Raw genomic sequence first — 22,792 nt, 5'->3', positions numbered from 1 at the left:
AACTTAAAGCTTCAAACTTAAAGCTAAATGTTTGACATTTCAAGTTTAACTTGGACCCTGAAGTCCGTTACTAAAATGAAGCTTAAAGTTTGGAGCCGGAGAACTCTTAGTTTGGGGCGTTGAAGCTTACACCTTTGTACTGTTGGATGTGAATTTATTTATTTATTTATGTATTTATGTACTTATTTATTTATTTATTTATTTATTTATTTATTTATTTATTTATTTATTTATTTATTTATTTATTTATTTATTTATTATCACATGTTGTGGTCCCTCAATAAGCTTTCGCCCAATTACCCGTGACTCGCATAATGCTTTCTAGAGTATTTACCATACGAATTAGGAAAACTGGAGGAAAACCTAATTCGGAGTAGCCGGTGGAATGCTCAAAATTGATCTAAGGAAATTCCCATTTCTGCTACAGATAAAAAAATTCTTACCTCAGCCCAGTTTCGAGCACCCGACCTCCGGCTATGTAGCCCAACGCTCCATCACTGAGCTAGACAGTCGGTTTTTTGCAACTAAAGTCTCAAAAACTAGAAAATGTAGCAATTTAACATTCATTATCGACATGAAACAAATGGAAGGCGTTTAGAACGAGGTTTCCATGGGAGTGGTTGTTATTTATTTGAGTAGGTACTCCATTATCCTGAATAGTGTGTAATTTTTACCACATAAATTGAATGTATAATGATTTCTTTATTTGATGCTTTATTACACCTTCAATTCTAGTGGAAAAAACATTACCTACTACACGTTTTGGTATTTATGACTTTTTACTACTTTTTCACACTTATTAATTAACAAATCACGTTGTTATAATGAATTTTTTTAATGCCATACTTTCTAAAAGACTAGAACCGAAAAGAATCGTTATGAACCGGAAAAAATGCGCAGAACCAAACCGTTATTTTTCTTAGAACCGAAAGCGGACCGGAATATTTTTGCTTAAATATAAACAGAACCGGAACCGATATTTCATTTTGGTCCTGGTCCCTGAAAAGTATATACAGTGACAATAAGGTGTCTAATTTTAATAGATTGCTAAGATCGCCGGCCATGTTGCAGCAAGTATATTTAATTTTGTATTGAAGTGTACGCAACATGAGTCATACGTGTATTGTGTGTTGCATACTTCGCCTAACGTTCTAGGTTGACAACTTTAAATTTAAATATACAGACTTAACTCTCATTGGTTACATTCAAATCTGGAGGAAACATGGCGCAAAGCTTGACCACCGTATGGCCACCAGTTAGTATAAAGCCATATTGTATTTAGGTATCCAGTGACTATAGGGTCATACGGTGGTGTTATTTTCTATTGGGGAAATCCGCCCTGTTTTGGCCAACTACAGCGGATTGGTGGAAATTAACCTAGACCAAGGCGATGAATTTAATTTCCTGGACATAATTGTGGTAGCATTATTGTAACCATACCAAAAATGATAAATTGGAAAAAAAAAACATAGCCGACATGGAGCACTATGATGCCGTTTAAAACTGTAAAATGGCGCTTATGGATTTATGCATTAGATGTCGCTGCAAATGCTTGCATAATTCGAATTGGTATTATTGCAGTGATGTATATTGAGGTATCTACCCTAATAAATAACCACAACTCCATGGAAACCTCGTCCTAAGTGCCTTCGACTTGTTTCATGTAGGTAACGAACTTATAATTGTCACATTAACACTCACGGCCCATTTCGACACAATCATGCCAGGTCTGAACTTGCCTCGGAACTTGCTGATTGAGCGGTTTTGGCGAAAATCTGGTATTTGACTCGTGTGTCATTGGTTCTTTATCCACTTGAGATTTGATTAATAAATAGCTAGGTATTAATCTGGCTAAACGTCAACATGTGACTTTACAGCATGAAAAGCATTGAGTATCCTTAAGTATTAAATAAATAACCAGATATTGACGTTGTTGAAAATATTAAAGATATAGTCAAGATGATGAAGGTACAGGGTGTCTCAGTACCTCCACTTATTTTCATTAATTTTGGGAACATAAAGTTTTAGTTAAGACAAAAAATGTAAAAACTGATTGAATGCAATATAAAGGGAGCGCCCAACAAACACCGTTTTCAATAATGGGACAACCTATATATTTTCATAGTTTTGAGTAGCCCGTGTAAATAGATTAAAGACCTTTCCATTTAAAAAGATCAACTTTGGTATCAAAATCACCTGATTTTTAAATAAATTTGTTCCATATTTTAGCCGCCCACTATATGGGGTATCCATTATGTATGGAATATAGTATATATCGACTGTATACAAATCGATCGGGAAAAAATCTCTATCAAATGAGTCTAATGATAAATAATACTGCGATTTAAAAACTTCAATTATTTTTCTTTACTCATATGTTTGCTGAAATAAAAACAACTTGATGCTGCCTTATTAAGGGAAATAAAAACTTAAACAACTTACTTTCATTGTATAGAAAAATTTTTGTATACAGTCGATGTTTGCCGCGTTATATACTCTATTCCATACATAATGGCCACCCTGTAGTAAACAAAATTGATGACTCAGTTAGTATACAATTACAATACCATGTTATTTAAGATAGAAATCAAAGTGATCACCATTGTTGTATATGCGCAACTGATATCTATTTTCTATCTTCTAATGCATAGTATAAATTCAATGGCATAGCCAACTATAATATAAAGTTATCCCTTATTTTATATTATTTACTAGCGGGCCCCCCGAACTTCGTACCGCGTTATCTGTCAATGTTCCACTTCCGGGTGAGACAAAAGCTCGGTTTCAGTGGTCACGCTGCGCAAATTTTACCAAATCGAAAATCTTCAGGAAATACAAGGCTCCCCATTCCCAAGTCTATAAAAAATACGGGGTGTCCCGTGAAAGATACTGAAAAGTGTTCTGTTGGGCACTCCCTGTATAATGGTCCCAGTAAGATAATCAATATGGTGAATCAATGAAAACGCATGATAAGATGTCAAATATAGAATGTCTTACTAAAAATGATGTACAGGGTGGCCAAATAAGAATGCGAGGTACTGTATCTAGGAACCTGTCCATCGTAGAAGCTTGCGGTGAAAAAAAGTTATTACTAAAACCTCCACGAGAAAAACCTGGAAAATATGTTTAAGTTTCTGAAATGGCCGCTCGGGGGCGTGACTGCAATCTGGCATCTAAAAAAGTGATGTTTCTGTGAATTCCGCTATATTAACCTAACAAAAAATATCCGATCTTTGAAGACGACGATAATCTGAACCTTTTTTGTTTGAAAATTTTTCTTGTATCTATAAAAATGAAGTGGTGGAAGGTATTCAAAGGTTTGCGTAAAGAGCATCCTGTATCTTCGAAACGGATGAGCCAATTTAAAGAATCTTGGGTTAATTGAAGAGTTATTCTTCGGCTACAAATATTATAATATTTGAAGTTTTGTTAGTTTCACATATCGCCGCTTGAGGGTTTTTTTCGACATTCCGACAGAAATGGTTAATTTTCTCAAAAAAATTAAATGCGTTGGTTTGATTTTTTTGCATGAAAAAGTAGCTAAAGGATGCCTAAACAAGCTCGCAAAAACCGCATCTCGATATCTTGTTCCTAACCTAAAATTTAGGTCAAAGAAAATTTTATACCCTCAAAATTTTATTTCTTTAAGCTAATTTTTCCGGAATTATTTTTATTATATAATTTGTCGCCCTAAGGTGGATCGATTTAAAAAAGGAAGCTTTTAATGACGCCGTAAATGCTAAACTAACCCGAGTTTGTTTAAATCGGCTCAGCCGTTTCGAAGATACAGGGTGTTCTTTACGGAAACCTTTGAATACCTTCCACCACTTCATTTTTATAGATACAGGAAAAATTTTCAAACAAAAAAGGTTCAGATCGTCGACTTCAAAGACCGGACATTTGTTTGTTAGGTTAATATAGCGGAATTCACAGAAACATCACTTTTTTAGATTCCAGATTGCAGTTACGCCCTCTAGCGGCCATTTCAAAAACTTAAAAATATTTTCCAGGTTTTTCTCGTGGCCTTTTTTTTTACCGCAAGCCTCTACGGCATACACTGTGTGTCCAGATTGTTTTGTTGTCTCTTGTAGAAGAAAAAAAATTTCGAATTGAATTTTGAGCTTCTGGGGATCCGTCCTGCTTGCTTGGAAACTAATATGTGACAATTTTAGTTTCGAAACACCAAGGGTGTTTTTCAAATGTAAAAAAAAACGTTTTTTTTGCGTATCAGTAAAGTGCTGAGTAAACTTTCCACAATTTTAAAGTCCTAGGCCCACTTTGATTTTTTAAATTTTTTTGCTGGATTTTCACAAATTAGTTTCCAGCCAAGGAGGGCTGATCCCCAGAAGCTCAAAATTAAATTCTAAAACGACCGGGGAACACACTGCTTATAATGAATTAACAATAAATATAGTCTTGAAATGAATTTGGAGCTCTTGAAACTCGATTTGCTTATATAACAAACCGTGCCCCCTGTTTCTCGAAAGATCACGAACGCTTCCGAACGCAACAGACTACTCTAGAAAGTTATCGAACAAACACGTCATATGTCTAGGAAAGATTAGGTCACATCCGCCTTCGTCGATGACTAATCTTTCATGGCGCTTCAAAGTCTATGGTATTTGTGGAATGTTCGCTTCAAAATTTCACTCTTAGATAGAATTAAACAATATTGCGAACTGTCAAAACCAATAAAAACAAGAGATTATGCAAATAAAGCCAAGGCCTACTGAAAATTGTATCTGTATATACACCATTTTTAGGAACACCCTATATTGGTAATATTCAAGATATTGAAATGACTAGAACAATCAATGATATTTAAGATGTGGAAGGTGTTCAACTTCTGCGCTTCTAATACACAGTAACTCAAGTACCTACTGGTGAGGTCGAGATACCTCTCTTTAGTAGATTTTAGTGGCAAGAGAACCACAGAATTGATTGATAGAGCGTAATCGCATTATGCGGTATTTGAATAAATTGAAATCACAGATTCCGTCAACGCATCAGAAATGAAATTTAAGAGCGATTGATTTTCCGTGATGATGCGGAATGTTAATTTCGGCAATATACTCACTGTTTACTTACTCAGCAACCCGCTCGACGCGCTACCATAGCCATAACTTCCGTACGCCGCGCCGTACTGACTGTACGCCGTGCTGTACGCGTAATCCGATCCCGAAACCACCGTGCCGCCACCTGAAAACAATGGACATTTAGGCATCTCTCCACCGACTCGACGAGGGCGCCTAGTTCGCCGATTAGGTGGGGGCTGTCTTTTTACCTGTCGAGTAGCCGAAACTGGGTAACATAGAATAGTGCTGGGACGCACCGTTCGAGGGTTGCAAAACGGTTAGCGCCGTCGGATCCGGCGAACCCGTGTGCGAGGCCGGCTGACTGTTCGGTTCCGCTTGTACGGCGAGGGGTAGGCCTGGCGAGGCACCGTCTACCGCCGAGCCTAGCCCAACTACGCCACTGTACGGCGAGCTATTCTCAGCTATCATGCAATAACACAAAATTAGACATACACACACACAAAAACAAAATCAAAATTATGTTTAACAAGCGACGTCAGGGTGACCTTAGTCTTCTAATGGCAAATTAGGGCGGTTCGTGCGGTGAGGTAATTAAATTAGTAGAAATAATGAGATAATGTGGGAACGAATCTAAGGACGGTCTATGTTAATGGCGATATGATGCAAGGCATGCAGAGAACATGCAAAAGTGTACAGTGGCGTACCTACTTTTGGGGGTGCACTGGCTCACCTGTGTGGTAGGGGGACGGGGCCGGGTCGAGTATCCTAGAGGTTTCTAGTTTCATCTCGTGCACAGCGCAGTCTCAATGAAATTAGAAACCGGGAGAAGGGTGCGGGCGTACGTACCTAGAGTTCCTCCGAGTGGTGGCGTGTAGAGGTTTTGGGACGTCGCCTGGCTCATGGTGCTGATAGTGTCGTATAAATCGGTGGCCGAGCTTACAGGACCAACACCGGGAAATCCTGTGTGGCCGTCATAGTATCCCGTTTGGCCTGACGTGCCACCGGAGCCTAATTCCGAGAGCAGTTTGTGCTCCTCCTTTATCCCCCACTTGCTTGACCACAACTGAAAATGCTCATCAGTGACGCCTGTCTCACCACTGGAAAGTACTTACATTCGAATAGAGCTGGTCGCCATTGTATTGCGATCTTTGTCTTTTGAGGTCATCTTCCGGATGTCCGTTAATATCTCTATTTTCATCTGAAACAAGCGCGCCAATTAGTCCGGAACGGCTTTTTTAAGAACTAAACGCCTGCGTTAATATCTATTTGTCAAAGCACGCATATTTCACCCCCAAAGCCTCGCTAATGCGTACCCACCGGACCGTGCCAATCGTTACAATAGTCGCAAACTTAGCAATCACTCCCCGACGTCATTGTTCCAAGATTAATTGATCCAGACGCGCGATTTAATTAGAATTGCGCCTCGAAAGAACTATAATTAAATGTAGAGGTGTTTTCATTTAGCCGAACTCCCCCAGGAAACATTTCGGAGTAATGGTCTGACCGGAAACCGGAGTTTAACCGGATTTCCATCCGGTCTTAGTTATTGTCTTAAGTTTGCGGTTAGTTCCCTGTCCTCGGACCTTTAACTTGAGAAACAACTTGGCCCTTTAGTTTAGACAATTACCGACTCTCTTAAACGTCGACCGCAAGGGCCGGACGAGGAGATTTATTCGCTCTCCGCCGCAATTGTATTTAAACGTCCTCGTTTTCGAAAATAAAACGAAATCAATAGGGAATTCTCTATTAATTTCAATTATGACACTCGCCATTCAAATTCCTGTTAATAGCACAATGCCCATTGTTCGAGGATCGATTCTAAAATAACCAAGTAAATATATATCGTTTTAGTGCCGGTCGCTATTCGAGCTGACCTAATGGGATTCTCCGATAAAGCATTCATATGTCCGAACGGGGAAAGAGTGAGAATGGTAGGTAGGTGGAAGGAAAATGGGTCGTGTTGAGATAATGAAGTGGCCCCTGTCCACTCTAGTTAAATCCGTTGTGAAGTCGCTGTTATTTTGCATCCCGTGAGAGTTGTACACTCCCGACTAAAATAACATCGTCAGTGTCCGTATATTTTAGACCGAACTGTTAAAATCTCCCTTTTGCCGGCGGTAATTTAAATTAGGGCTTTTTTTGCCTTTAACAAAGTCGATACGACAGAGCCTTTTGGAATAAATCCGTCCATTTCATCAGCATTATAAATTGCCAATCTTCCCCTACCCGCTGAATTATAATCAACTGCAACGGTTACGTAATTGGTTGGAATACCATAATTAGGCCCTAGTTATGTGCCATCGGAGTTATACCAAAATTTCAATTGGTTCTACTAATTAAAAATGCCTCAAATTGCAGTAACCTTTGAATCCAAATTAGGCGGCAACTATGCGATGCCATGGCAATGAAAATTTGCGCTCAAATGGCAAAAGAATTAAATCAGCTTCCATCACCCCAACTGTGAACCAATAATTAAATTTATTTTTATTTATTTATTTATTGTCCCTCTTGTTCTAGACCCTAAACAGGCTTACGCCCAATTACAGAGTGACCTGCATAATGCTTTTGAGAGGTGCCCCTGCAGAAGGTCTTAAGTTGTCCTATACTACTCCGGCATTTACCTTACGAATTAGGAAAACTGCAGGAAAACCTAATTCGGAGTAGCCGGCAGAATGCTCGAAACCGATCTAAGGAAATTCCCATCTCTGCCACATATGAAAAATTCACCTCAAACCAGGTTCGAACACCCGACCTCCGGATTTATACCCCAACGCTCTACCACTGAGCTATCTTCATGCAAATACCAACCGCCGTTCTTCCCCCCAAGTGTCAAAAGTAAACGACAAAACTCTCTTCGCCACGGCTTTGTTCAGAAGGACGAATTAAAAACGCGCAAAATTTGAGTTGAGTTTCATATTTGTATAAAGCACACCCCCTCAAAATTGAAAAATTTGATTGTAAAGGTATTCGAGGCTACAGCCTGGTCAAAGTGTAGACCAAGAAATTTTGTTCCAGCATAGTAAAACAGCGCATAATTGGCGCTTAATACTGGATGATGATTCATGATAAAAATCTGCGGCTGTGAACTTGCGAATGATTTTTGCTGAAACGCATTTACTGTTCAGTGTTCATTTTGTGTGTACAAAACGGCGCTTAATATTTGCATAAAATGCATTAACAAAATTGTATTCAAAAGGCACTCCTTGGCGCATAATTCTTTGTAAATATTCGAAAATTGTCCAATTCGGAAGAAATTCGATCAACTTGGACAAATTTGTGCCTCGTAATTCGCAAATAAATACTTATATGCAACCAATCAAGAACTAGTTATGCGCTACTGAAGTGGAATTTTGGCGCTCCAATAAGTATTAGAAAAAAAATCATTACGATCACGACAACATACTAGGTCTTTTCGTATTACATCCCAAAATTTTATAAAAAAATGGGGCATAACTCATTTTTCAAGTGTGCTGTACAGTGGTGGTTCTTTACTAGTAGGCGCAAAACGGCGCATAATTCTCTGGTCGGGAAAGAATTTCGCAGTTATGAAGTTGCAACTGAGTACAAAACGCAGCATAATTCCCTCTTAAGATTCAAAACTTTGTTTTATGAAAAATTCAAAGCTGTAAATTTGCTCTAGGTAATTTTGGGCGCAAAATTCGATTTCAACAACCCAAAGCGGTTCACAGATCGCGCCTAATATTTCAGAAAATGGGGAAATGTTTGCTTACCGTTAGAGCACAATGTTTCAGTACACACGACACAAAATACCTTCGCTGTGAAAGATATGTAGAGCGCAAGATTCTACCCCGGAAGCACAAAAAGGCGCATAATTATCCCTTAATGCCTACGTATTGGATTTCCGCAGAAAAAAAGCGATTTGGATCAACATGAATAAATGTTCGTAAGAGATATTTACAAACAACCATCAAGGACTAACTATGCGCTAATGGAATGGAATTTTGGCGCCTAATAATGGGTAGAAAAAAACTATGGCACAGTCTTGCACCAATATCGAACAATACTTGATGTAGGTTATTTTCTATTATCAAACAAAAATTTTTATTCCGACTGTGCAACATGGCGCATATTTCGTTTTTAAACGAAACGGGGCATAATTCGCTCTCAAGATTCAAATTTTGGTTTATAAAAAAATTCAAGACTCGAGGGAATTTTTGAAGCAAAATCTTATTGTATCAAGGTTAACGAATAGTGCCAAAAATTTCAGTGTTTACTTACGAATAGCGCACAAAATCGCCCTTAGTAATTATGAAAAGTTGAAGGCTTCTAAACTGAGTATAGTGGAACATGATTTCGCTGTGAAAGAGACTCGGCAATGTAGAGCGCAAGATTCTATTCCGGTAGCGCAAAATTCGCGCTTAATGCATACGTAAAATGATAGGGGGCCAAAAATTCCGCGACTACGAATTTGCAACGGGATTTTACTGTGACTCTCTTCCTGTTCGATAATGTGAAATTCTATCCTGAGCGCAAAACGGGGCATAAATCGCTTTCAATATTAAAAAATTTCGTCCATAAAAAACTCAACACAACACAACATTTTGTCAGGCGCATAACTCGCGTTTAATGGTGGTGGCAAAGAAGTAGTTACCTATGAACTTGTAGGTTAGAGTCAATTTTGAGCGCAAAATTTTGTTCCATCAGTCAATACCTTTAGAGCACAAAATTACAATCTAATCGCTAAAAACGGCATAAATTCACTCTGAATATTAAAAATTTAAGGCTCTAAACTGAGTAGAGTAGAAGACATTTTTTGGTGTCTAAGAGACCTTTTACTCCGGAAGCGCAAAACCGCGCATAATTCGCTATTTGGTTTATGAAGAAATTCAGGGCCCTAAATTCGACCGGCTCGGTTGAAATCTAAAATGGTTCAAAATTTGCGCTTATTATTTATAGGAAATGGTAGAATTTTTGTGCGCTCAGAGCATAAAATTCCACGATAATGGCTCAAAACGAACCAAACTCACTTTTAATATTCAAAATCTAAGGCTCCTAGCAGATTAGAATTTGCTTCATTCTCGTAGCGCAAAACGGCGCATAGTTCCTTTCCAACCTTCAAATTTTTGGTTTATGAAGACCGGTTTGTAGGCAATTTTGAGCCCAAAACCTTATTCCAGCAGTGCAGTGGGGTTCATAATCCGCGCATAATACCTATAAAAAATGGTGAAGTGTTTTATACGGTTAGAACCCAAAATCCACTCTAATGGTTTAAAACCAACCAAACTCGCCCTTAATATTGAAAATCTAAGGCTCTATACTGAGCAGGGTAGCAGATGTTTTTGGAGTCTATGTAAAGCGCAAAATTTTATTCCGGTAGCGCAAAACCGCGCATAATTTGATCTCAAAATTCAAAATTTTACTGTATGCAGAAATTCAAAACTGTAAATTTGACCGATTCGAGGAAATTTTGAGCACACAATTTTGTTCCAGCAATCCACGGTTCATAAATCGCGCATAGTATTTGTAGAAAATAGTGGAATTTTTTTACGGTTATAGAAATTCGCGCTACCGAAGAACTTAGCAGTTATGAACTTAATTGTAGGTTGGAGCCAATTTTTAGCGCAAAATTTTGTTCCATCAGCCAATACGGTTAAAGCACAAAATTACACTCTAATCGCCTAAACACGGCTCAAATTAATTCTGAATATTAAAATCTAAGGCTTTAAACTGAGTAGAGTAGAAGACATTTTTTGGTGTCTAAGAGACAACCTTTTACTCCGGAAGCGCAAAATGGCGCATAATTCGCTTTCAAGCTTCAAATTGATGGTTTGTGAAGAAATTGAGCGCTGTAGATTTGACCGGTTTGTAGGAAATCTTGAGCGCAAAACTTTATTCCAGCATTTCAGAACGGTTCATAATCCCTGCATAATATTTATAGAAAATGGTGAAGTGTTTTATACTGTTAGAGCCCAAAATTCCACTCCAATGGCTTAAAACGAAACAAACTCGCCTTTAACAATGAAAATCTAAGGCTTGAAACAGTGTAAGTGTAAGACCATGTTATCTAGAACGCAAAATTTTATTTCGGTAGCGCAAAACGGCGCATAATTCGCTACTAAGGTTAAAAATTTTGGTGTATGAAGAAATTGAAGGACGTGACTTCGACCAGCTCACTTTTAATATCCAAAATCTAAGGCTCCTAATTGAGCAGATTAGAATATGCTTCATTCCCGTAGCGAAAAACGGCGCATAATTCGCTTCCAACCCTCAAATTTTTGGTTTATGAAGACCGGACCGGTTGTTTTTACTGTATGCAGAAATTCAAAACTGTTAATTTGACCGATTTGGGGACGTTTTGAGCGCAACATTTTACTCCGCAACGCAAAACCGCGCATAATTTCCTTTTAAAATTCGAAACTTTAGTGTACGAAATTCATAGCTGTAAATTTAACCGTTACGAAACAATTTTGAGCGCAAGATTTTATTCCAGCAATTCAAAACGATTCATAATTTGCGCTTACCGAGGCGCTTACACAAAATTAATAATAATAATTTTTTTTCAGCAGCGGGAAACCGCGCATAACTGGCGCATATGAGGTGATGGTTTATGAAAAAAATTTTAAATAAAATTGTATCAAACATTCCTTCCAACATCGAGGTGCCATCAAGTCGATCATGGATTACCCGTCTGCGATAAGGAATGAAAGCGAATGTGATTCATTCTTTGAAGTATAGTATGCTTTCTAGATTTTTCGGAAAGGTTTACTTTTGCTATATAAACAAATTGTTTTAATGTCGATGCCGAAATGATAAATAGTGAAACCGTGCTCGTGTTATAAACTTATAAATGTGTATTTACGAATTTTCGAGTATGACACTTAGTTTGGAAAGAAATTGTAATGATTCAGGGAACGGATGACGAATTCGGCATAAATCCTTTCATTTCTAATAAAATATAATATTATTTCGATGATTCTAACTGTGCAATAGGGAAACTTTACCACTTTCCACCCCCAGAATCCTGCGTTGATAATCCAATTGTGATTATATCGCCAACGAGTGTTCATTAAATCCGCCATTTTTGCGTATTAAAATATGCATAACAACATAAAAAAGGTACTAAACGTAGCTACCACTCACCTTTGATTTCGTTTCTGACATTTAGAAGTTGCACTTTATAACCCTCCTATAATTTTCACCCTAATACATTAGTCTATATAGATACATACAAGAGCTAAAGGACTAAAATCGTCCAAGTAAGTCGCGCAAATCAAGCCGGCGCACGCTGTCCCATTTCGAACGGGGCGCTTTTAAATTTCATAAAACCCCCGCAGCCGGCGAGCGAACGCCCGAGTTCGGGGTTTTTATTTTTTAATTCGAAAAGAGGGAAAAGCGCGAATGTTTGTCTGGACGATTGGACGCTAGAGCTGTGTTATTGCGATTATATTGACTGGTCCATGGGGAACAGCAGGGTACATTTGAAATAAATCGACGAGAGTGTGTAGTGAAGTCGAGGCATTGTTATGCTAGTGATGACCATTTCTGGTCCCTTCGAAACGAATTCAATTTCATTTGCTTCATTACATCTCGTATTATTATATATAAATTGCGAACAACTGGTCGCGAAAATTTTACATTTTTTTGCGGCCAGTTGGCAATCGCGCGCGCGGGGGCGACGGAATAATTAGCGGACCCGTGACCGATTCCTCTCAATAGATTGCAATTTCTCCCTCGCGAATTCGGTTTCAAGTTCATACAATTGCATTAGAGTAGACTAATTGAAGCTCTGGCGTACATTCCGCCGAAGTTTTAATGCAAATTGCGTTAAGGAGGAAGTTTAAATGTTTGCCGTTAAAGTGGTTGGATTACAATTCTAATTTAATTTAGAAACTGAATGGCTTTTGGAAAATTATTGATACTTAGTTTACTTTATTTGCTTTTATTCCAGCCTCTTTTGTTGTGGCTTTTACACCAATTTTTTCCCCTTACAGCACCTACGGTACTCCAATAAGAGATTTTGACGAAAGGATTCCACTCCATCAACTCCTCTCTTATATTTCGGTAACGGAGTATCAAAAGAGAGTATTCACAAAGAGAAAATAGGAGGTCTGGATCAAGGAGAACCAGAAATTTTTTGCACGTTAACGTTAATTTTTTTTTGTCAGTACAGACTGTGCAAGTATAATTTAATTTTAATCTGTTGCTGGATTAACCAAGTAATTAGAAAAAAAAACTCAAGGCGATTGTAAGAGGATCCTAAAAATTCTACAAATATTTTCACTTACGAATGGAAATTTACAAGGAATTGTTTATTTTATTTAAATTGTAATCTATAACATTTGCATCATAAATACAGCAAACATAAAGTGACATTATTTATTGATTTGAAGATATAATTCAGGTAAAGTATCAATTGTGATCTTCGTGGGACATTCAAATTTCTGGCTCACAACTTTAATGCATAACAGGTATTCATCTCAGCAAAGTAAAAGAAGATACATTCATACGAGTCGACGAGTAGCGTTATCGAGATATTAAGCAAACTAACAGCCTTTTCAATGTACCACCCTGTACATTACCACTGTAATTGTGGTGGTTCTAAAGAATGTAAAATTTCCAAAAATTCAGTTCTATAACCAAAAGATTCGACTTAATTCTTACACGTTTAAGGATGGGACTAACGGAATTCCCAAGTTGTATGGATATGTCCTTCAATTTTGAAGAAAAGTAAACAAAATTCCTATCCCCCGGATAGCGCACCTCCCATTCGATGGGTAAGAACTGAACGTTTGAACGTAAACACTACATGCGAGTAATCAATTGGCCCCTAACTTTTGAAAATTACGGTAACTCTGAAATTTTGTTGTCTTAAGGAAGGGGGGAGGGGGGGGAGCGGAGCATAAATTATTTTCTGAGATGCTTTTGAAAGTAACACGTGCATAACCGTTACATGCGACGACCAATTTGTCTCAGATTAGTGATGCTACGTAAAACTTAAAAGTGGAGCGTGGGGTGGGGGGGGGCTGAACACACGTTCTACCCTTAATAATACATATTCTATTGAAAGGTGTCATCGAAATAAATTAGGTTCTGCAAAATGGAACTGGAAAAGATACCCAAATGGACCCGCGGTTAAGCGGTAAGGGGAAATTTGCGGCGAGAGGGAAGCGTTAAGAAGTCACTCACCAAGTGCCACATTGTCTTTCTTTGTTATTGGTTTTTTAGTTAGCTGTCGTGAACAAGTGATTTATATACTCCTACCCTTCGGAAATCCACTTTGAGCTTCGTCTAATTCAGCTTTAACCATTTCCTGCGATCTTATCTGTAGTACAGCTTGAGACATCATCGAAATATTAATTAAAAGACTCATACCCATAGTATAGCTATAGTCTGTGGCTCTGAGTTGTCTCCTTTTTTATGGACGGAGTGTATTATTATAAAGTTTTCAATCGCGAAAACTGCTCCCGTATTCCAAGGTCCAACATTTTTATTCCTTTGGTATCATCACTGTATCAACATTTTTCATTTTTGTTTACATCGTCATTTGATCGCGAAAGTGTAAAGGGTAAATTATCACTAATTATCTGTTTCTAGATGGTCTACAGTTTATAAGTACTGAATCCAAAAACGCGTATGGTGTTTTTTGAGCGCCTGTTTAATGCTATTGATACTCGAAACTTATCGGTCAGACAAGCGTCACAGGACTACAGAATTCCACTAAAAACGTTAGAAAGAAGAGTAAAATAAAACAACAGCACTAAAGGTAGAATGAGGACAGATTCAGTGTTTGAAAAAGAACACGAGCACGAAATTGAAAGCAAAAGAGCTGGATATGTTGGGTTGCAACTATTTTTACCACCCGCACGTTGCTAAGGGAGGTATTTGTAACAGTTTTAAAATAATATTAACATATCTGTCCATATTTCAATTTCCACCTGTATATTTTCTAAATTTTCTCGTCATTGAATGCGACCAATTACTAGTTACTTTTGCATTTCTGTGTTTGCCTCTCCGATTTAACTTGTCTTTAACTTGTTTTCTTGTGCACGAATTGAAGTTACCGATGTTCTTTTTTTAGGGGAAAAAATACCGACCATATAGTAAATGTTGAAGTCATTTGGGACGTATCTAGTTCTTTCCTTTTGTGTACTCTCTGAATAAGGAATGTACAGAGCTCGTTACTACGATTAACTTCAAAACCTCAAGCTACCGATTATAGTACATCATTTAAATTTTAATTTCTATTAATTATATTTACCGTTGCTTAGCGGTACGAGGTGGCACATAACTTCAGGGGTGGTTAGTGGGTTAATTTTTGTGTTAATAGTTCATGGGAAGATTTCATTTTTTGTATTTTGCATACTCCTTGGTTAATAAACGATAATTTTCCTTGTGGGTCAATTGTTCTCTTCTTATACTGAAGCTACGTTTCCTAATTCCGGTGGCTGCAGATAGAATTGTAAACGGAATTAGGTGGCGCCCGAAAGGCATGAATCGAAGCACCAGTAAGTATTAATGGCGGAGATTTACTTGGAACCTTTTATAAATTGTTGTCAAAGTGTTTAATTCACTTACCTACTACCCGAAGTAAGAGCATATCTGTCTACGCTGTTAACTATTTGGCTAAGGGAGGTAGCTGGCCGATCAATGGCGTGTGTTGATTTCAAATTGCACATGGTATTTTATAGCGCTTGCATTCTAAGCTTGCGCGTTATATATTGCATTGGGGTAAAAAAATGACTCCCCCACTTTTTGTTATGGAAATACACGTTTTGAAGCATCAGGAATCCCAATCACACAAAATCTCAATGATGTCGGTCTGTTGGTCGGTTCGTCTGTACTCTCTTTTCCGGCTAAACTGCTGAACCGATTGGAACCAAATTTAGTACACATACATTCTTAGACATAGAAGGGCAGAATCGCACGTGCTAGCCAAATTTTATGAAGACATTTAGACATTTCAGTACGAAAATCAGAGAATCCTTCTATTGCAAAAGCTGAAAGTATGAAGTGTGATGAAATTCAAAATTACTTTGGTTTGTTACTATCGGTTTTTGAGAAAAACGACCTTTTTGGGTCTCTTATGAATATTTTTAATTTGGGTGAAATCGAATTGTAGCTCAACACTCGTCCAGAGAAAGTTCTCGCCGCACAGGGATGTCAAGGTGTATGTATAGTGTTTCATCATCTGCGATAGCTTGTTGTAATGCAGAAAGGACCTTTCTTCCTCCCACGTGTACAATGAAAAGAAAAAATAAAGAAAAAGTGGGAAGATGACACTCGGCGTCAAGTATTTGTACCCCCGGAAACCTGCAGGTAAAACCTTAGTTATCCCGGATGGACATGCTTCCCACTCGGGATAATAATTATTTGAAAAATAATAATTTCCTTTGCGCGTTTTGGTGTTCCTCAAGTCGCTCTATTTACTAAAACTGCTGACAAAAGGAGACAAAAAACCAATTTCGTCTGAAAAACATTTGTGTTCTTTGGCCACAATTCAATTGAAATGTGTGATACAATTCTAGAAAAAACAAAAAAGTTTCTCGCGTAATGAATTTTACTCTGCGCGGAAAATTAATGCGCGATTTTGAAGGGCCTGTTACAACTGCGCTAATACCAGATTAGTTATGTTAGTTTTGTTATATTACTTATTACATACTTACAATTGGAAGCCCATATCATTCTAGTTTAAGATACCGGAATATTTGTAACGATATTGCTCATAGAAAAAGAAGTATGATGGTGTAAAGATAAAAGAACACGTGTTTACTATCGTGGTTTTATCTTCAAATACTTTAAACCTTAAAATTAATTATTTCCAGTGTTATTAAAAAATTACAAATACCATCATTTAAGTACATGCACTGTTGACAAGCTCTCAATGAAATTTCGTGGCTCTGTATTAAACGGACCCGGAGTAAAAAAAATAAATAGTGGAGCCGCGCGGATTATCCATAAGCCGTAATATAATAATGATATCTTCAAACTGCCTCCTAAAGTCACGGCGCTTTTCTGCCTTATCTGTAACAGATAACAACGCAAACAAACAAACAAGAGGGATAGTGAATGTTTAACGTCCGCTAGTAATCAGGTAAATCTTATACTATAATCGTAATTAATACTCAATAAGAATCAGTAATAATGACTTTACAGTAGCAAAAACAAAATTTTGACTCAACCACGGATCGTCCGTACAAATCGGTGAATAAAAGCATGAACTCAAGAAAAACTACTTTACTATGCACAAATAACTAAATTTCTATACAACATCAATGTAATTTACTTAATTCAAAATGTAAACAAAATAGTATGAACAAATTCTTCGGAGTGATACAAATAACGTAATTTGGAATGGTAATCGGTCACGACAAAAGAAAATTACGTAGGATCAGAAATATCGAAGCGATTCACAAAGCTAATATACTCCAAAAGGTTTCGTAAATACTTGCAGTTAGACACGAACGATTAGGTACATCTCCAGGTGTGGCTAATATTGGCCGGATTATTGGGATTGTTAAGAAAAACACTGTAAGTAATTTAAAAGTTTCTTATTTTATTCGTCGCCCGCCTGCGCCCGTGTAATATGTTCAAACAAGCTTTATAAGCTTCTCTTTTTGTTTCGTTGTGTTTTGGAAAATTAATGCTTGTCAATTAATTAATTGTGTTTATTCGAACCCATTGTGCCATCCGGATAGAGTTTTTCGTCAATTTCTTTTCGTGCACAAGAATTATGACAGGTGTTAATGACAATTTGTGTGGTTGACTCTTCGGAAATTGATCGAGGCCATCAAGTCTCACAAATTGAGAAATTTTAAGTCAACATTAGGATTTTTCTTTTAGCAGATGCCGGATGTGTACGAGGAGAGATGAAAAAATTCTAAGTTTCAATTTTAATTTGTTTTGACCTAGCTGGACGGGTGTTTTGTGAGTGGTGTTAGTGACCGCATACCATTGCACACAGCAATGCATAGCAAAATAACAAAATTTGAACAAAATCCGTCGAGCCGTTACCTAGGAAAACGGCCAACGCACAATTGTACATAGGTACGTACTTACGTACACACGGACGGAAAATTTTATTCTTTAAAATTTGCTTAAAATGTCAATATTTGATGTTTGTCCACAAAACGGCGATCGCAATTATATCCACCACATTTGAATTGCCCATTGACGGGATGAGTACCAGACTTTAAATTAGCAGGACAAATTAGCACAAAACGTGAATAAAACGAAATGTTAAAAATATAAATGTTGACACTACAGTGAGAAGCTGGCGGCACATCCCAAAAAATTTGAAATTCTACCGTGACTCGCACAAAATTGTAAATTAGCAGAATAAATTAGCACAAAATGAGACCAAATTAATGCAATAAACAATTTTGAAAATACCAATGTTGACACTACAGCGCGAAGTTGTGAAGTGAATGTCATCAGGAAAAAAATGAATTACTCATTTACGTGATGAGCACAAAATTTTAAATTAGCAGCACAAATTAGCACAAAATGAGCACAAAATTATGAGATACTTGGAACTTAATTCCTTTCAAGTCGACACTCCAACTTCACGGACCCCTGCCAAATAGCACAAAAAGTTGCTATAATAGCACAAAATAAATTTGAAACTGGTGCACCAATCTAAAGATTGCGGTATTATCTGGAAAACCTTTAATTGGCATTAATAAAGAGACAATTTTCAAAATTGGAAAATGCTTACTTGGAACGCTGTAGACGATAAGAAACAATTGAAGTGAAATAAACAATTGCACCAAGTTGTAATAAAAAGGTGAAGTATTGTTGACGTAAGGGCAAAGCTGACCGAAATCGTTCTAAAAGTCAAAATTTTTTCCAGCGGCACTGCGACGATGAGCTCTAAACTAATTCATCGTGGAATTGAATGAACTTTTTTACGCTGACAATAATGAACGATCCTGGGGTGCATAAATGTGACGTTTAACTTTTTTAGGTAGGTAAGCAGCGTAACGTTCGTTCTTTTGATGTAACAAAAAGATTATAACAGTTTCTAACCTTAATTAACTACCAGCGCTGATCGGTACACTTTCTAAGTTAATTAGAAATTAAAGCATGAAACTTCCTACTGTTTTTACTTCACCTTATATACCCGAAGCGAAAATTAAACGTTGAAACCACGAGCCGTATCTAAATTATTTTTAATCAAAACGTAATCCAATACCGCACACGCATCCCTCACCCGATCGCGATTAGACCATAAATAGCTCCCCTAAATTACTATATATATGCAATTGTCAAAATATAAAATTATAAATCTCACGGTCCAAAGGACCGAACCCATGGATGCTCACGATCCGTGAAGTCTCATAATGGCGTATGTGTTCGCGACTTTGTTATTTGTTATAAGACTCAAAATGATATAAATTCACCCCTCCGCCGCCGCGACGCTTTAAATTTGGCGGCCACGAAATACTCACAATACGCCAATTTCGATAGAAATCTGGATGAAGCCTGAGATATCGAGTCAATAGAGTGGAATATTAGGGGTTGGTGGTTTATTTGGTTGACTATGGAGTTCCGCGGTCGCGTAGCAACGCTCCTGATGTCTTCATAATCCGCCACCGGCGCTGATTGGTCAGGGGATGCTTGGGAGGGTTGCATTTCGCTCGTTTCACGCTGACGCGATTTACCCTAAATGCAAAACGATTATTGTTCCACCGCGTCCATTTTAGCCGCGTTATCCGCGCCGAAATCGCGCGCGTTTTAAAATAAAATGTCCGGCCAATTAATGGCCTAAGTTTAGAGTGTCTTCTGAAGGCGCCTCGCTGTATTTCAGCCGTGGAATCTCGAATCGCTATACAGTATGTTTCTATACTTTTGCAATATCGCGGAACGAGCGAGAATAGATTTCTAAAAATTCCCTTACCATGATCGTCGATCCTTTTCCTCTTTATGCTATTGCCGTTGGGGTCGTGCTGTAGTCCTAAGATGCCGTTGATGCTATAAGCTCCAGTTCTTGGTTCCGATAATTGCGTCGCGGGCGCGTGGGCGATTACCGAAACGGGGCCGCCGGTCCCCGTGTTCGTCACGTTGCCGCCGCCGCCGAGCGTCGCCTGCTGATGGACGGTTTTCGCCTTCTCCGCCGCCTTATTCCTTACGATCCTGCAAAATGAAACTTTGTAATTGCAATAAAGGGGAAATTAGTTCTAATGCAATTATGTAGGCATTATCAAAACATTACTGCTGTTCGTGTTTAACTAGCACTTAGTGATGCGTGTAATGGGCTTTAACAACTGTTACACTCTAACTAATCGCAAAACGGAATTAAATGATCATCAATATTAACGTAATTAATTTCTGTTTTGCGCGAAACAGTGTAAGATAAATCATATCAATTCGAAACATCATTCGGTCACGTGCCGCCGCCGCCGTCGGTCGCGATGTACCCTTTTCTAAATTGACTTTCGGGAGGGTGCAAATATTGACCTTCTCTTTTAAACTAAGTCGCTGCCAAACTGGACAGATTTATAAATGCCATTTTTTCGCAACCCCCAAAAGATTTTTGAACGAAGACGTTCGAAATCGGTTATCCACTATTTTGCTGGTCCTTCAGCAAAAGCCACTTACGTAGTTAGTAGCTATTTAATCATCGAATTCGTTGAGAAAAGAACTAACGATGTTATCTCGATGCTCGATACACGACCAGTTCTAAAATGAAATTCAAATGGTTCTAAAATGCACTCAAGACAAAATATTGAGAAAATTCAAGGCAGACTTAAGAAACTTTAAACATTGCAAATTCCCCCCAATGGATTCTAAAAACCGCACATGCAAAAAAAAGATGGCTCAAAAGCTCTAAGATCTGAAAGATCGAAATGCATGAAGGGAACGTAATAGACTCTACGGGCCGTTCTAATGTTGTTTAGAAGTTATGGAAACTGAGTTCAAAGACTCTAAAAACTAGAGCGGCTCCAGATCCTGGTCTTCAATCGGCTTAAAAACCCAATGTTGAAGTACACATTCACGGACATGCTCAACAAAGGCTTAAAGATCTTCCTAAGGAGGTTCCAAATTCGATCCAGTCGTCGTCGTGACTTCAATTACCTGCAAAATCAATCAAGAATCTATATACAGCTTCAAAATGTACTGTAAAAACTAAACAGATCAAAGAGATTAAAATGTTCCATGCGTGAACTTGGCAACGCTGCGAAAAAGTAGCACCGCGACATGGTTATCTAACCATGTATAGAGCCAATCGAAGCACAACAATATTCTTACAACCGAAAATAGCACACAATTAGCATGAACTACAAGAACTAACAATTTTACACCTTCGCTTTTGGTAATTTATACGAAGTTCGTCAAAGAAATAATTTAATTTTGAAATGGCTATGATTGGACCAAAATCCTTCCTCATTGACTACAACGACGATTTTGCGTAATTTATCCAAAAATACGGACTTACCAAACCAGTTTTATACCGAAACAGGTGTCAAATTGTCTGTAGAATCCAAAAATGTAAAAATATACAGGATGTCCCATTAAACATAAAAAAAAACTTTCTTCGTATTTTAGAGGACATGAATATACTCATATTCCGGCATGGAAAATTAAAATGTCAACGCCGTGTAGAAGTTATTTCGGTCTAAACACCAAAAATATTGCCGGAACACCCTGTATATGATGAATATTTCAGTTCGTTAAGTTAATTCGATGGGTTATTTACGAATGAAGGCAAGGTGGGTTTGTTTTACTTGAATTTGTTAAATGCGTAATTCTTGTTTAAATTTTATCGCTTCTGTAAATTATACAATTGCGATATTTAAAAAAAAGGCTACTTCTGATCGTTTTTGATAAAGAATTTTATTATCAGGCGAAATTTAATTAACGCAAGTGTTCTGGTGCTGATTTTGCTCGTTTCATTTGGAGAAGTTGGGACGTTTGGCGCGTTCCGTTGTGATTGAAGAGTTATTTGAAAATTTCCGAAAGAGTATATTTTATGGTGAAAGGGATGTTTCCTTAGATATTAAAGACAAAGAAAAAACGAGCTCGCTGCTGCTGCTGGTAGTTTTCGCGAAGGTAAAAAAAACGTGTTCATTTGTTTACGCTAAGTTACGGACATGGTTTTGTTCAAGACGAAGTTCGTCATTTTTTAAATAAATCTGTGCAGAACTAGTTAGCCAAAGTTGTGCGAGAAGTTTAACGGGTGTCCGTTTATGGAAAAAGTTGAAAAAGGAAGCAGTGTACGTACTAAAAGTCAAAAATTTCTACCGTCCGAACAGCCACCGAAAATTTTGTCATTTTGTTCATTAAGCTAGTAATTCTGTGTTACAATGCAAAATGAAGTTCAAAAACTGCTAGCGTTTATGTGAGTTTATTGCGGCTCTCTCGCTCGCAAATCTTGTAGGACAATTTCTTATTTTATTTGTAGACTGTCTGCGTGCGGAGTATTATGTCCAAACAAATTTTGTAAGATTTTTTTTCCTTCCGGGATTTTGTTTTATATCTTTCGTGTGTCCGAATAAATTTTTGTCATTGCCAATCAATTAATTGTGTGCTACTGAAATCCATAAAGTCAATTCACACACAATAAACTAAACTGCCGACCAGATTCCAAAATCAAAAGTTTTAGAGCTGGACAGGAAAGTTGCTAGAATCTATGGGGAATATTTCAATTTGTTAAGTAAATTCGATGGGTTATTTACGAATAAACACAAGGGTTTGTTTTACTTGAATTTGCATTTCAGTATTGGTTTTCCCCTTAGAAATTTTTGTTAAATGCGTTATTCTTGTTTAAATTTTATCGCTTCGGTAAATTATTCAAT

At 37.6% G+C, this 22,792-nt stretch overlaps 2 protein-coding genes across 7 annotated transcripts in view; one reads left to right on the top strand and one right to left on the bottom strand.

Moving 5' to 3' along the window:
- LOC116180510 overlaps positions 1-13,361 on the top strand; it is a 45,533-nt gene extending 32,172 nt beyond the window's left edge. The window contains exon 2 of the transcript XR_004147137.1: positions 12,989-13,361. The gene's annotated coding sequence lies outside the window, so the exon portion shown is untranslated. The remainder of the gene's footprint in view (positions 1-12,988) is intronic.
- LOC116180512 (paired box protein Pax-5) overlaps positions 1-22,792 on the bottom strand; it is a 198,904-nt gene that overhangs the window by 1,368 nt on the left and 174,744 nt on the right. For 3 of the 6 annotated variants that reach the window (XM_031500527.1, XM_031500528.1, XM_031500529.1), the window contains 5 exons: positions 19,894-20,129; positions 6,149-6,234; positions 5,883-6,099; positions 5,285-5,497; positions 5,089-5,199 (listed from right to left, as the gene is read on the bottom strand). In XM_031500527.1, the coding sequence (XP_031356387.1) occupies positions 5,089-5,199; positions 5,285-5,497; positions 5,883-6,099; positions 6,149-6,234; positions 19,894-20,129 (863 nt within the window). Of the gene's footprint in view, positions 1-5,077; positions 5,200-5,284; positions 5,498-5,882; positions 6,100-6,148; positions 6,235-19,893; positions 20,130-22,792 lie in introns of all 6 variants that reach the window. The other 3 variants (XM_031500532.1, XM_031500533.1, XM_031500530.1) reach the window with 2 other exon arrangements.

This window comes from Photinus pyralis, unplaced genomic scaffold, assembly GCF_008802855.1.
Source record: "Photinus pyralis isolate 1611_PpyrPB1 unplaced genomic scaffold, Ppyr1.3 Ppyr1.4_LG9, whole genome shotgun sequence".
In the NCBI taxonomy this organism is placed as follows: Eukaryota; Metazoa; Arthropoda; class Insecta; order Coleoptera; family Lampyridae; genus Photinus; species Photinus pyralis.
The sequence above is the reverse complement of the archived record's forward strand: the minus strand, read 5'-3'. Positions and strand labels throughout refer to the sequence as shown.